This window comes from Leuciscus leuciscus (genome assembly GCF_965113295.1).
Source record: "Leuciscus leuciscus genome assembly, chromosome: 20".
In the NCBI taxonomy this organism is placed as follows: Eukaryota; Metazoa; Chordata; class Actinopteri; order Cypriniformes; family Leuciscidae; genus Leuciscus; species Leuciscus leuciscus.
In genome coordinates, this window is record NC_138744.1 from 23,458,887 (window position 1) to 23,475,228 (window position 16,342).

The window sequence follows — 16,342 nt, forward strand, 5'->3', positions numbered from 1 at the left end:
TCTAAAGTAAACTGAGTATTCATTTTAGTTCAAAAATAGTTTCTCCTACCTTAATGTGCAGAGACAACAATGAATAAGCCATTTATTTAGCCAACACATTTCTTTGTGGTAATTTCAACATTACCAACACACTCTTATGGCAATGAGAGTTGGCGAATTCATATGAATCTCATTCATATATTTTCGTATGACCTGCTTACATCCCACTGAGAGTTAGATTTAGATGTTAGGGTTTGACCTTCATGCTTTCCCCCCCTAAAAATCAAAATGGCAACCCATAAAATAGTCACTTTTCTCATGAGTTTGGGTTTAGAATTACTATTTGTTTGAGCAGTATGACATAGCAACAATGGCAATGGGATGAGTTGGCATAAATTTGGGGCGGGACTATCTTTTTGATCGACCAATGACAGGTGGGGGCGGGGTAGTGTTTGTGTACCTTGTTTGAAAGTCATTATTTTTGAAATTCTGTTTGGTCCTGTAACAAGTGACACAGAAATTATACACTCCATCTTTATTTAAACCAACATCAAGATACTAACCTAACTTATGTCATCTCTGTTTTAAAGTGTAAGTGGTTACACTTTATTTTAAGGTGCCCAAGTTTCAGTGTAATTATACAAATAAGTACTGAATAATATTAATTAATGAATTTACTATATAATTAGGCTTAACGTTTGGTTTAAGGTTATTTGCTTGTAATTATGCATAATTTACTGTTGTTACTAATGTACAAGATGTGTAACAGGTACACTGTAAAATAAAGTTCTGCCATGTACATTTTTAGTTTGCTATGCATTTCTTTCTTTTTCAATATATGACACATTATGATAAGTTTAATGGTTACACTTTATTTTAAGGTGTCCTTGTTACAGTGAGTAATTATACGTTTAAGTACTGAGTAACATTAATTAACTACATGTTAGATTTGGTTTAGGGTTAGTTGCATGCAATTATGCATAATTTATAGTCATTACTATATCGTATACCTGTAACGTAAAGTGTTACCGTTTTAATTATTAGGCCTAAATACTTTAATTAATAGGCTATATAGACACATTAATGGCTGTTAAGTTTTGCAATACTTCTAAATTGTAGATACACTCCAAATAAACCATGGGTGACACACTGAAAGAAGTCATGGTCGTACACATAAACCAGAAATGTTGTATTTGTTTGTTTTTCTGGAGTAATCAGCCTACAGTATATCTATGTGCTAGAGTACTTTACAATGGAATAGGTATTGACTGGGTCAGGAAGAGCAAGAGCTGGAAATACTCTTGGCTGAACTCTCAGAGTAACAGCTGGGTAAATGCTGCACTCCAGAACTTACACTACCTGCACTGGCCTCGTAACTTATTTCTGAGCTCAAATGCTGTCATTGGCATGCCCATTATTACATTTGACCTGGTCAGTGCCCATATTAGTGAAAGAGTGATATACTATAAAAAAAATATATATAATTTTTTACCACATAAAATTTTACTTTTTTTTCTTTACATTGTAAGTGTACAAACGATCATTTTCCACTCAAAGCACAATCTTCCTTAAAAAACATACATTTTTATGTTTACTCTCAGGTTTTTATACACTGTTCTAAATTATGGAGATAAAATCTCTGAATTTGAGGAGTAGAAGATAAATACTAGAAGCTGATGTCTTATCCTGTTATATCTCCTCCTACTAGGTTTATTGCAACATGGATAGTGCTGGTGGGGGCTGGACCATCATACAATTGAGGAAAGATGGAATGCTGGACTTCCACAGAACCTGGAAAGAGTATAAGATGGTAAAATGCAGTCCTACGGAGTGAAACAAATAATTGATCAAGACACATCTGAAATGGCAATAAATGTTCTCTTGGATTCTAGGTTTATTACTCTGAATGAAATTATGAACGAGGCCTTATTAAAAATATTAAGGAACATAATTTTTTAACAAAGCAAGCCAGCAGTGCAGTTCAGCATGTGCAAAGGGTATTGAAAGGACAAATCATAAGTTTGTACTTATTAGCAGTGCTGATCGAGGTCTGGCATAACTCCCAGAAGTACACACAAAGAGGCAGCAGTTGCCATCTTGATTTGACTCATCGAGAGGACATGATTTGCCTGTAGTGTGATCAAGCCAATTTTCACTATTCTGATCCTGTAATGGGTAATATCTCCATGATACAATGCAGCAGCTGTCACAAAACAAATCCTATTACTGTAGGTGTTTATGAAAGAAAAAAAATACCAACTAAATATTCTAAGAATTATGAAAATACCTAGTTCTGGCATGAAACTCTAGATGGCGCAGGCTGACTTTGACTCATTTGGTTGCGATCACATCATTATCTACATGGCACAGCTGATTGGTTGCTTTTGCATCAGCATCCAATAAGCTGCGGCTCAACATGCAAACAAAAACCAGGGTGTTGCTGGTAGCAGTATGCAACGCGCTTTCAGAAACCCTGCACCTTCCTCAGCTCCACATGTATAGATCTGCTACGGGGGTAATTTATGCATGTTACATGTGCAGCAGCAGCAGCTGCAGCATGTCTTACATGCTCACAGCAATTTCTGTGAATGTATTGGCAGTTGCAAGTCTTAGTACTAGCTCTGCAGCAGCATCAGCAGCGTAGCAGATCTATTCCGCCAAGACCAAATACTTTAACATTGCCATATGCATTACCATGCCAATCTCTATTACCGTATCAATCTCCGGAGAGTTGTCATGATAGGAACTGAGTAAAAACTACAGAGCACAGCACATAACATGTGGGAAGAAAAAACAAAACAAAACAAAACAAGATTTTGTGTCCACGAATTATGAATTAGTATAAAAAAAGTAATGGAGACTTTGTTAAACACCAGGTAAATATTCTTATTATGAATTTGAGTAAGGGGTTGGACTATGTTTAAGTTTCAGTCAGTTGTTTTTGTACAACCCAATTTTTACAATTTCTTATAATATTTTTTAATACGTATTGTGATACCAACCCACCAAGTGGCCAATAACCATTCACCATCCCCATTATTGACTGCACCTACACTCTCATTAGTATAAAGCACTTTGGTTTGTTTTTGATCATTGCCTGTTATAAAAGGATACCTGTTGTGAACCTTGGCATGATACAATTGGGATTGTCCCTGTGTTTAGCTTGAATAGCTTTGACTTTGACACATGACACAAATTAATTATATAAATTATGTGAATTAAAGTAAAATATGAATTATAGTCAAATTACAGTCTTGAATCCCCATGTTTGAATGTAACAATGTAACAATGCCAATGTAACAATGTAACGTCTCGGTTACATATGGTAACCCTCGTTCCCTGATGGAGGGAATGGAGGCGTATGTCCTGACCAACTGGTAGGAATCTTGCTAGAGAGGCCAATCTACTTCGAGTGAAACTAAAACAAGCCAATACACATTGGCATGCAATCATTTGCATCAGCTGTTTAGCCTCGCAGCGCAGGTATGAGCAGAAGGTGCGATTACATTTCAGTTTTTGCTGAGCAGCAGATGTGGCGACGGGGACGCATGTCTCCGTTTCCTCCCTCAGGGAACGAGGGTTACCATATGTAACCGAGACGTTCCCTTATCAGTCATCACTTTTACGTACGTCGTGACCGACTGAAACGCCACAGCTGCTGCACCCCATCCAGTTCCCTGTACAAGCCTCTACCTCTTCTTGCCTGGAAGGACGATAGGAGAGGGCTTACACAGAGTGTATCTGTCACTGTTGTTCCGTGATAACCCTTACAGTGAGGCTATAGTATCTAGCGAACATGTTAGCTGTCGCCCAGCCCGCAGCTCTACAGATATCTGTTAGCTAGGAGCCACGTGCCAGCACCAGCATCCTGAAGTGCTCGAAGTACCAGGGAAAGGTCCCAAGAGGGTATGGAGGGCGAACAAGGAGGGTTTAACCGTCTCGCCCCCTAACGATCCTGACGACCAGGTTGTGCTTTCCCACTGATTTGCCATCTATATGGTCGTGATATGCTGAAATAGCGGCAGCATGGAATTTGAGGGTGGAGGGAGCCTTCGCTCCAACCCTTGCTGCAAGAAGGAAAGCACAGACCCTATCAAACATCTTCAGGGGTCCTCTCGGCGAAAAGAACACCACGCGATGAACAGGTTCCACTTCAAGCGTACGCATGTCTCGTAGACGGCGCTTGCGCAGAAGTGATGGTGTTAAGTACCTCTGGGGGTAAGTCACCTAGAACCTCAGTGTCCCGTCCAGGGACTAGACATTAGTTTCCAGAGGTCCAGACGCGGATGCCATGATTCAGATGCCATGAATCTCTGATTCAGAAGATCCTTCCTCAGAGGAATGGGCCAGGGAGGGACTGTCATGAGGAGCATGAGTTCTGGGAACCAAGTCCGGGTGGGCCAATAGGGAGCTACCAGAAGGACCTGCTCCTTGTCCTCCCTGACTTTGCACAGGGTCTGTGCAAGCAGGCTCACTGGGGGAAAGGCATATTTGCGGAGGGCCCGGGGCCAGCTGTGTGCAAGTGCGTCTTTGCCGAGTGTTTCCTCGGTCAGGGAGTAAAACAGCTAGCAGTGGGAGGTCTCTGAGGAGGCAAACAGGTCTACCTGAGCCTCCCCGAACTCCCTCCAGATCAGTTGAACCTCCTGGGGGTGGAGTCACCATTCTCACGGGAGCACAGCTCGTGATAGTTTGTCGATCACACGGTTGAGCACACCAGGGACATACATGGCTTGAAGCAACCTCAGATGCTTCTGACTCCAGAGGAGGAGATGGCGGGCGAGTAGCGACATGTGATGGGAGCGTAGACCACCTTGTCGGTTGATGTACGCAACTGTCGCAGTGTTGTCCGTACGGACCAGCACATCTCTGCCCTCTTTGCCACTCTGAGCCTCTTTAAGCGGCTCAGAGTGAGACGTACTGCTAGCAACTCGAGGCAGTTGATGTGCCAGTGCAGTTGGGGGCCCGTCCACACCCCTGACACTGCATGCCCGTTGTACGTGGCACCCCAGCCGGTGGCAGAGGCATCTGTGAATACCACAGCATGCCTGGACACCTGTTCCAGGGGGACTCATGCCCGCAGGAATGAGGGGTCTGACCACGGGCTGAAGGTCTGGCAGCACGCCGGTGTGATTGTCACCCGGTGAGTGCCGTGATTGCCATGAAGCCAGTGCTGAAGCGGTCTCATATGGAGTTAAGGAACAGGAGCTTGTTGGTCTCCCTCATCTCGGCCCGACACAGCCAGAGATGGCATTCATGGACCACCAGTGTGGACATCGCATGACCCACTGACTGTGCGGTGACCTTCGTCGCACAAAGCGTGAGGTCCATTGCAGCATGAAGTTCCTGGAGAACTTGTGGGTCGTGACCACCCTCATGCAGTTCCTTCAGTGCCTTGGCCTGATGGACCTGCAGCAAAGCCATGGCGTGCATGGCAGAGGCGGCTTCCTCACAGGCCTTGTAAGCCTTGCCGGTTAGGTCCGATGAGTACTTACAAGCCCGGGAAGGAAGACACGGTTCTCTGCGCCAAGTGGAGTTAAGGCACAGCTGCATAGCAACGGCCCGCTCCACTGGCGGGATACGCGTGTATCCCTTAGCCGCCCCGCCATCAAGGGTGGTGAGGGAAGAGGAGCCACCGGAATGGTTTCTGCAACCCTTTGAGGAGGGTTAGATCGAGACGCAGGCCATCCCACGATCCCAGGTAACGACCGCATCCAGAAACACACAGATAGAACGTCATCTTTTTTTTAAAAGACGCGCTCTGTGTAAGCTCTTTTAGGGACTGCTCTCACTGGTGCTGAGGCACGCAGGGGGACGGTCACCACGAACACAGACAGGAATGTGCACCTGTCTGTGCGCTGTTTCTCTCTCGCTGGTCTTACCAGCCGTGAAAACTCTCACTGCGCACCTTACCAGCTGTGACAACAGCTTTTTGTTTGCTCAAGTCAAAACAAAAAAGAGAGAGAAAGAGAGAGAAGAGAAGACCGCTCGCGCTGCTGTGCCGTCACGCCCGCACCAAAGTGGAGAGGTCCGAGAAAAAAGTTGGCTCGAAGTTTCACAATCTCCTGGGAGTTTGTAGAGAGCATCGAAGTGCTTGGCTCCGTAGCAAAAAGCTGAAATGCACCTGCTGCTCATTATATACCCGTGCTGCGAGGCTGAACAGCTGATGCAAATGATTGCATGCCAATGTGTATTGGCTCGTTTTAGTTTCACTCGAAGTAGATTGGCCTCTCTAGCGAGATTTCTACGTCATGGCGTACATAGAAGTGACCGACCGATAAGAGAACAATGTAACAAATAACGTCAACAAATAATAGCAAATAATAATGAAAATGTAAAAATGCAGAAACATTTTGGGAATAGAGAATATTAGCTCAATGTAAAAACATCTAAACATCTCATGACCGTTAAAAAATATTGTTTGAGTTGGCGATTTCATATAATGTAACTTGTGTGAAAAAGCACTATTTGTAGGTAAAGCTTGAAGGTTGGCCCCTAAACCTAATAAGTGTAAGCAGATCTTACAAAAACATACCTGCAATTCATCAATTTGCTGAATTGTAAAATATTTGTCTAAATGTACACAAATTGTCATAAAATTGTGTGTAAACAGTAGAAGTCAATAGAAAGTTTCTACCATCAAACAAATGTGTGTGTTTGTGTATTTCAGGGCTTTGGGAGTCTGACTGGAGAGCATTGGTTGGGAAATGAGTTGGTGTACCAGTTGACCAATCAGAGACAGTACACTCTTAGACTGGAGTTGACAGACTGGGATGACAAACTGGCCTTCTCCCAGTACGACAAGTTTTACCTTGGGAGTGAGAAGCAAAACTACAGGTAGAGAAATACATTTATTAAAACTCAGTCATGACAAAATTTAAGTATGCTAGAAAGCTCTCGTGGTCCTTTTTTCAAATAGTATTAAAACCCCATTGTGCATAGCTTTGTGCTGCTTGATCAAACTCACAGGAGTTCTTTAGATGGTTTCTGTTCCACCGCCGGCTCCCCGGAGTCCAGTGGTTCCCGAATTGTCAGAAGAACAAATTCCTCCATTCCTGGGTTCCAAGAGGGTCCTCTATTCCTGGGTTCCAAGAGGGATTGATAGTGTGCGACCCTGTAAAGCCTTGCAACCATCGATCCTCTCTTTGAGGAGCTGGCAGATGGGTACGATCCGAGTAGCTGATTACGCCTTCTCCCGTACCCAATGCCGACCATTAGAAACAAGTCAGTGCTGCATTGCGCACTCAGACCCCGCTCCGGACCACCCCCGGGCCCTTTGAGCCCAATCCCTGCTCTCCACTTTGCTGCCCCACCCCGGGAACGTCTGTGGTGCCTCTGGTTCCCCTTTTTGGAAGCCTGGAAAGTGCTTTCCAATCTGTCCAGCTGGATTCTCAGCACCATCAGACTCGGCTACACGATTAAGTTCGGCTGGCGTCCGCCCGTGTTCAGAGGCGTTCGTTTCACTTTGGTGTCGATCAAAAGAGCCCCTGTCATGCGTGCGGAAATTGCAGTCCTTCTGGCGAAGGATGCGATAGAGAGCCAAAATGAAGTATGGCTTCTACAGCCCCTACTTCATTGTACCCAAGAAAGGTGGTAGGTTAAAACCAATCTTGGACCTGCGTGTCTTGAATCGGGTCCTTTACAAGATTCCGTTCAATATGCTAACGCAGAAATGCATTTTCGAATGCATTCGTCCTGGAGATTAGTTTGCAGCGATCAACCTGAAGGACGTGTACTTTCATGTCTCCATCCTGCCGCGACACAGGCCCTTCGACGATGATTATAGTTAACAATTCGACGTATTATAATTGGGTGATTCTCTGAATTGGGTGCCCTTCAAGTCCCCCAAACATACTTCAAAGATTTTCACCTTCCTGTGTTTCACGTTCGAGGGTCGAGCGTATCAGTACAAAGTCCTACCCTTCGGGCTGGCCCTGTCGCCCTGCGCCCTTCACATGAGAGAGCGTGGTGTTCGTGTACTCAACTACCTTGACGATTGGCTGATACTAGCTCAGTCTCGGGAACAGTTGTGCGAACACAGGGACTTGTTGTTCCAACATGTCAGCCAGTTGGGTCTTCGGGTCAACTGGGAAAAGAGCAAACTCACCCCCGGGCAGAGGATCCGTGCTGGACCGTGCTTTCTTTCCTGCAAGAGGGGTTGGAGTGAAGGCTGTCTCCCTCCATCCTCAAAGTGTTTGTTGCCTCTATTGCCGCACATCACGATGCAGGATGGGAAATCCGTGGGAAGGCACGACCTGGTTGTCAGGTTCCTTAGGGGAGCGAGGAGATTGAATCCACCTCATGTCCCCTCCATACCCTCTTGGGACTTATCTCTGGTACTGACTGCACTTCAGAGACCTCCCTTTGAGCCTCTGCAGTCAGTTGAGTTAAAAATTCTGTCTTTAAAAATAGTTCTCATGCTTGCATTGGCCTTTATCAAGAGGGTAGGGGATGCATTTTAGGTCTCTTTTCTCTGTCCCGTCCGCTCCTTGCGTATATATGTGGACAGAACGCAAAGCCTCAGGACCTCAGATCAGCTCTTCATCTGTTACGGAGGCCAGCAGAAGGGAAAGACTGTCTCCAAGCAGAGGTTGGCCCACTGGATAGTGGATGCCATTATATTGGCGTATGAGTCCCAAGATACACCTTGTCCCCCGGGACTGCGAGCTCACTCCACAGGAAGTGTAGCCGCTTCCTGGGGTCGTTGGCGCAGGATGCCTCGCCGACAGATGTATGTAGAGCTGCGGGCTGGGCGACACCCAAAACGTTCGCTAGATTCTATAGCCTACGTGTCGAGCCAATTGCTTCCCGTGTGCTCTCTTCGCATAGAAGCCAGTTAACACAGTAAGCACGCTCGATGTGTCGGCTTGCTGCACCATTCCCCTCCTATGGACCGGATACGTGCGCCATTCTTGCTCCAGTTGAGTTCTTCTTATTAGAACCCTGTGAGTTCCTCCACAACCCCTTCGGCATTGGACATGGCGGAGCGTCCGATGCTAGGCCTATCACCTGTAAGCTAGTGGAACTTGTGCTAGGCTGGGTCCATATGTTGTATCCCTACGGGGATCCATATGTGTGTTTCCACGGTACGGCTCCCTAAAGGTTAGGGTTAGGCCCTGCCATTCCTGATGGTTCGGTCTCCCCCTGTTATGGCTGGAGCCACCTCAGTGACATTCCATATGTTGTACTGCCCGATAATTCACACAGTCCATATGTGCATTCTCTACTCTCCCCACCCGCTTGGGCTGGTAGTGGGTTCCGTAGAGTCCCTCCTTCCTTCGATAGGGCTCGCTTTCCCAGTGCTATCTAAGTCTACTGAATGGGTTTTTTTGGAACAGCAGTGACTTCCTGGTCTAAAGCCCTGTCCTTTTCCGCCCCAAAAAGCTGCGGAATGATTAGGAGGCTTTCTTCCAGGCACTGGAAGGTGGCAGCACTAGTGGCGTATTAGTAGGGATCCCAATCAATCGATACGTCGACTAGTCATCTTCATTTATATAGGACTACGTCGAACGTGCCCGACTGAAAGGGAACGTCTCAGATACGTATGCAACCCTCGATCCCTAAAGGAGGGAACGGAAACGTAGTCCCTTAGCCACTATTGGTGTACTGACCGGGTTCCGCTCGGCTCCTCAGTGAAAAACAAGTGGTGCGTGCATCCACTTCCGTATTTATACCCGCGCTGCGGGGCGGAGCGTGAGTGCAAATCTCGCACGCCAATCACATCCTTATCACAGAAAACAAACATTCATACATTCAGTTTGGCTTTAGTGTTGTTTATTTATCATCAATTTTGAGAGATTATGAACAGTTAATTTGTCTCTTTATGGTGCTGTTCACACAATACACAGTCAAAGCTAGATACAACACAGAGGAATGTGTCTCGAGATGCATTTTTAAAAGTTGTGGACCGTTTACAAAAGACATATTTTCACAATTTGTCTGCATCAGTCCGACATCTCTGTGTATTGTTGTTTTTTAGCAGCTCATGACATGAGCACCAACTTTTTGAAGATGAGTCGGCTTCTGTTCTATTTTAGTTCAGTGGAGCACAGTCATAAACTGTGCCCATAATCTGGACACGTTTTTAACTTGACATGCTGTCTTACAATAGTGCTGTTTGCTGTGCATAAGGTATCATGAACTAACAAATAACTGATACTGACAGCATTTATTCATCTAGGTTTATGTTAATTTATAAATATACCATTTTTCTTTGTAATCCATGCTAGTTTTTAATAAATTAACTATTTTAATTTATACAGTATAATATTTCAGTAAAAATAAATTATAATTATAAATTAACATTAGCCAAGCATTAACCAAGCATTGTTTATGGTTTGCTCATGATACCTGGTGAATGAACTAATGTTAATGAATTGAACCCTATTGTAAAGTGTAACAATAAACAAACAAACAAATAAATACATAAATCAATAAATAAAGAAACAGGATGCAGTTATACTTTCCATTATTGTCATGATCTCCAGTGTTTCTCTTGTTCTTTGTCTGGTGTTGTTCAATGTGGATGTACAGTGTATGTGTGCGTGCATTTGTTTTAGTTCCTGTTGTTTAGATTATTTTGTTCTGGCCTGGATTTACTTTATTGTCTTGTTTAAATAAACCGTCAGTTGTATTTGGATCCATTGTCCTGTTTTTACTAAAACAGCCACTATTACATTTATACTCTCTTATTCACGATCTGTCTTTCTCTTTTAGGTTATTCCTGAAGAGCTACAGTGGTACAGCTGGAAGGCATAGCAGTTTGGTGATAAATGGGGCAGACTTTAGCACAAAAGACATGGATAACGACAACTGCATCTGCAAGTGTGCACTCATGCTCACAGGCGGTAAGCAGCGCGATAGCAGTGGTGTAGAGATCATGTAGGGAGCAAAAAGTACTTGCCAGAAAAAGCTGCAACTCTTCTAATGTTCCTGTAATCCTCTTGACAGCCTCCCTAACCAGTTTTCTTTGTTTATTGTGTCTCATTGTATTTCTAATGCTTTGGTATTTTTTTGTAACCCTCACCTGAGCAACCCTTTTCAACAATGAGATACCATTGATGCTTTGCAAGCTCTTTGTGGCCAATAGCTCTTTTAGTAGCATTTAACTGAGAAGAGATCTGACAATCTCATAAGAACAGCTGAGATTTATTTGGAGTTAATGAGAGACACTTCAGGTGAGGACAGATGTGCACTATTTCACATGACCTTGATGTTTAGTTAATTCTGAACACAGCTACATACCCAATTATAAAAGGGTGTTCACACCCTGTAAGTTTTTATTTTTTATTTTTCTCTGAAATGTGTCACAGGTTTTCAGTGGCATTGCATAGGTTGTCATTTTTACATTAAAAGTGCAAAAGTTCTGATATGATTTATATTTATTTAGTTTTTACACCACACACACACACACACACACACACGCGCGCGCACACACACACAAACAGCTGTTTTAACAGGGATGTGCAAAGTGTTTATAATAAACACTGTAAAATATTCAAATGTGTTTTAGATTAAGATGTAGGATATTATATTTCTTCTATAGACTTAAATTTATGATCCATGCTAAAAAAAGATATATGTTCTAAATTAGAATATAGACTTTTTTTTTGTCCTACCATAGTTTTATCTTGCAGATGGAAACATAAGGCTCTGTCTAAGTTCTTTGAAGTGTTATAAACCCTAAAAGTAGCAACCCTAACAATCGCACCTGCTTGACCCTAACAAACACCCTGCCAAGCAGGTTTAACCTGTAAAACACAATGTGAATGATTGTAGACCAGTAGAGAGATACAGCTGTAAGGGCTTCAGAGTTCAGTATCTTTCCATCCATCCATCCATCCATCCATCCATCCATCCATCCATCCATCCATGACATGTCTCTAAATTCTGTGTTCTTCTGAAGGCTGGTGGTTTGATGCCTGTGGCCCATCAAACCTCAACGGTATGTACTACACCTCTGGGCACAATTCTGGCAAATTTGATGGCATCAAGTGGCACTACTTTAAAGGCCCCAACTACTCTTTACGTGCCACCACCATGATGATACGGCCATTGAATTTTTGAGACATCAATCCTCTCTCATCCTTAAATCTCAGATTTCTTCAGGTATTTTCTCACAATGAATGACCTCATGCTGTGTAACCGGTTACATATTTTAACCACAACTGTGTGGGAAATGACGTCAAACTATTTTTTTCTTGCTTTTCCTCATTTTTTACATTGTGTTCTTTGTGTCTATTATTTTCTGGAACTCTCCACTGAGGACTTGACATACCAGTGTCATCAACTTTCAGCAAATGTATTAATTTGTTTCTAAAGTACATTTTTATTTTGCCACAATCAGAAAAGAAGTATAAACACAATAAATGGAAAACAATAAAAACAATAAATGGAAAATGCATGATAAAAATAGTTTATGCATGACTGGAATCATTTCTGAGGTTGAATTGCATAGCCTTGATGGCAGTTTTGTCATATATACAATTCTGCATAATCTTTTTACATGTCTGTAAAAGAAAATTTTATATTTTTTGTATGGATGTGCATGTGGGGAAAACAATTGAGTTATGAACAGTAAACTGTGTGTAGCGTTGCTAGAAGCAGAATATTACAGGATGATCTGTGTGCAGTAAAAGTTGCTGTAAACTGTTGTGAAAGATCTGATGGTATCATTTGTAACTTCTAATTCCAAACATTACAAATATGATTTGAATAAACGGTTGACAAAACAGGCCATGTTGTTTTGTTATTTTATTTTCGGATTTGATGAGAAGAGTCCAGTAGAAACGGTAAATTTTGTCATCATTTACCATTAACCATGTCATCAACCTCATTTAGCTCTAAAATAATATGAATATTTTCTTGTATAGCACAAATAAAGTTATCAAAATGCCAAAGCTGTTTATCCATACAATTAAACTGTAACTTTTAAATAATACTCAAAATCATTAAGCACCAACACTTCAAAAGAATTATATTTGAAACTAGACTTAGTAGTTCTGAAGATATTACTATAAATTACAGCAACACCTCCCCCTTTGCCTTTCAGACGAGGTTCATGTTTATAACAGTAATCTTGGGGGGTGGACTCTTTAATGCACTTTAATGTAACACTATCTAGTGTAAATGATAAATCACGTTTGAGATTTGTGCTGGCTACTGTATACAGGCCACCAGGGCACCATACAGACTTTATCAAAGAATTTGCTGACTTTCTGTCAGAGTTAGTACTGGCTGCAGATAAAGTCCTAATTGTTGGTGATTTTAATATCCATGTAGATAACGAAAAAGATGCATTGGGATTGGCATTTAAAGACATTCTGAACTCTATTGGAGTTAGACAACATGTGTCAGAACCTACTCATTGTCGTAATCATTCTCTAGATCTAATAGTGTCACATGGAATCAATGTTGATGCCGTTAAAATTCTGCAGCAGAGCGATGACATCTCAGATCATTATCTAGTCTTGTGTATACTTCATTTAGCCAAGGCTGCAAAGCCGACTCTGTGTTACAAATATGTTAGATCTATCACTTCTGCCACTAAAGATTGCTTTATTAATAATCTTCCTGATCAGTTTCATCATCTCAGCATCCCAGATAGCTTAGAAGAACTCGATATTGCGACAGAAACTTTTAACTTTATCTTTTTCAGCACTTTAGACACAGTTTCTCCTTTGCGCTTAAAGAAGATTAAAGGAAATAGTCCAACGGCGTGGTACAACGAGCACATTCAGGCCCTTAAGAGAGCAGGCAGAAAAATGGAGCGCAACTTGAAGAAAACAAAACGTCTCGGTTACGTACAGTATGTAACCTTCGTTCCCTGAGGAGGGAACGGAGACGTAACGCCAGTGAATGACGAAATGGAAATGCCATGGGTCTGCGGAATTTGCATAGCGCAACTGGGTATAAAAGGAGGACGTTGGCAATCTCGCATCATGTTTTCCACTGAGGAGCCAAGACTGAACTCCAGGCCGTTCCAGCGGTACAGCGGTTGTGGCAGAGGGTCTCTGTTCCCTCCTCAGGGAACGAGGGTTACATACGTAACCGAGACGTTCCCTTTCGTTCAGTCACTACGAGTTACGTCAGTGAATGACGAAATGGGGGTCCCAATTCAATCACGCCACAGCGACTGTCTTCCGGTGCCCTGCGCAAGACTGAGCTCCCTGTCGTGAAACTAGCACGGACGAAGGGCTAGGCTTAACGCAAGAATACCAAAGTACACTGGGTGGCATATCCCAGGTGGAATATGTAACACAGCGCCTACCCATAGGGAGGACTTAAAATACACATTTGACCCGAGAGCGGGATGCATATGGAAAACTCAGAGGTATCCAGCCCGCAGGGTGGAATATTTCAACCTCGAGATGGCAAGAGGGGTCTTGCCGAGGGAAAACACATGCTCAGAGGAGGCTTACCGTGGAAATACACATGTGGGGGTTGCCCAACGGGGGAACCATGCAAATGGAGTACCTAGCCAATCAAGAGGGCTGACCAACCGGGCATGCACTCAGATGACGGCATCAACAGTGCCGGAGGAACTCAGGGTCTAAGGAGAACTCATCTGAGTGAAATATCTGAGCCTGTTACCGGCTAGTGGAAGCGAGTACATGAGAGGACACTGGCTCAACGCGGAGATTACAGAATCTCGCGAAAGTGTTGGGTGTCGCCCAACCTGCAGCTCTACAGATGTCTGTTAGCGAGGCGCCATGCGCTAGAGCCCAGGAGGAAGCCACACTACTGGTGGAGTGTGCCTTCACCCATAGGAAGCATGGTCGACCTTGCGTCTGGTAAGCCAAGACAATGGCATCCACTATCCAGTGAGACAAACTTTGGAGAGAGCCTTTCCCTTCAGCTTCTCACCGTAATCGGGGTCTCAGGATCACATGAGAGTTAGCCGGCCCGAATTCCAGGCACGCTTCGTCAACCGAAAATGCCTGCAGGTCCCCTACCCTCTAGATGGAGGCCAAAGTGACCAGTAGCGCTGTCTTCATTGACAGGAACTTAAGCTCTACTGATCGCAATGGCTCAAAGGGAGCTCTCTGTAGGGCTGATAAGACCACTGCGAGGTCCCAAGAGGGTATAAGAGGAGAGCGAGGAGGATTTAGTTTCCTCGTCCCCCTCAGGAACCTGACGACCAGGTCATGCTGTCCCACCGTTTTTAACTCCACAAGGTCGTGGTGTGCGGAGATGGCAGCCACGTAAACCTTCTTGGAGGAAGGAGAGCACGTACCCGATCGGGTATTTTCTGGGGTCTTCTTGGCGAGAAGAACACCAGGTGACGAAGAGGTTCCACTTCAACGCATAGGCGTGTCTCGTAGACAGGGCCCTAGCGGAAGTGATGGTAGCCACCACCTGAGGTGGTAGGGTACTCAAACCTGCTGCGTCCCGTCCAGAACCCACACATGCAGGTTCCATAGATCAGGACGTGGGTGCCAGAGGGTGCCCCGTCTCTGAGAAAAGAGGTCCTTCCTCAGAGGAATTGGCCAGGGAGGGGCTGTCGCGAGGAGCACCAGTTCGGAGAACCAAGTCCGGTTGGGCCAATGAGGCACAACCAAAAGGACCTGCTCCTTGTCCTCCCTGATCTTGCACAGGACCTGTGCAAGAAGGCTCCCTGGGGGAAACGCATACTTGCGGAGGGTGCGCTAGTGCATCCGTACCGGGGTCCCCTCGGTCAGGGAATAAAACAAGCGGCAATGGGGAGTCTAGGGAGGCAAACAGATCTACCTGTGCGTCGCCAAACTGTTCCCAAATCAGCTGAACCGTCTGGGGATGGAGTCTCCATTCACCAGGAAGTGGCTGAAACCGTGAGAGCTCGTCGGCTGCATGGTTCAGCTCTCCTGGGATGTGAATGGCTCGAAGCGACCTCAGATGCTTCTGACTCCATAGGAGGAGATGGCGGGTGAGTTGCGACATACGGTGGGAACGTAGACCACTTTGTCGGTTGATGTTGTGACGGTCATGCAGGGTTAGGTGTTTAACTGTGTGGTGTTGGGCAGTTTACAGTCTCCTTTTGTCTCTGAAGGTATCAGTGCCCGTAATCCAGATTGGCAGCACCTGCACTAGAGCCAGATTGGGAACACCTGCGCTAGATGCTGTGGGAAGGATAAATACTCTGGCTCTTTTGATTTCGCGCTCTCTCTGATTCGGTTCCACTCCTGCTAGCAGCAGCACCACACCTTTGTTTTGTTATTGTAATGAGGTTCAATAGTTATGGGAAGAAGGAGGCGGGAACCGGCGAACATTCAATATATTTTAATGACAAAAATAAACCAAATACAAAATGAAAGTAAAAGCCAGCAGCCCCTCACGGACGACTGCTGGCCACACAAAACAGAAACAAAACACAACATAAAATCAGGCC

At 44.3% G+C, this 16,342-nt stretch overlaps 1 protein-coding gene across 2 annotated transcripts in view; it reads left to right on the forward strand.

The window, feature by feature from the left end:
* LOC309484138 (angiopoietin-1-like) overlaps positions 1 to 12,710 on the forward strand; it is a 37,479-nt gene extending 24,769 nt beyond the window's left edge. For both annotated transcript variants that reach the window (XM_082150375.1, XM_082150376.1), the window contains exons 7-10: positions 1,688 to 1,789; positions 6,647 to 6,813; positions 10,693 to 10,823; positions 11,882 to 12,710. In XM_082150375.1, the coding sequence (XP_082006501.1) occupies positions 1,688 to 1,789; positions 6,647 to 6,813; positions 10,693 to 10,823; positions 11,882 to 12,042 (561 nt within the window). In that variant the 3' untranslated portion in view covers positions 12,043 to 12,710. The remainder of the gene's footprint in view (positions 1 to 1,687; positions 1,790 to 6,646; positions 6,814 to 10,692; positions 10,824 to 11,881) is intronic.
* Positions 12,711 to 16,342: the final 3,632 nt, after the last annotated feature.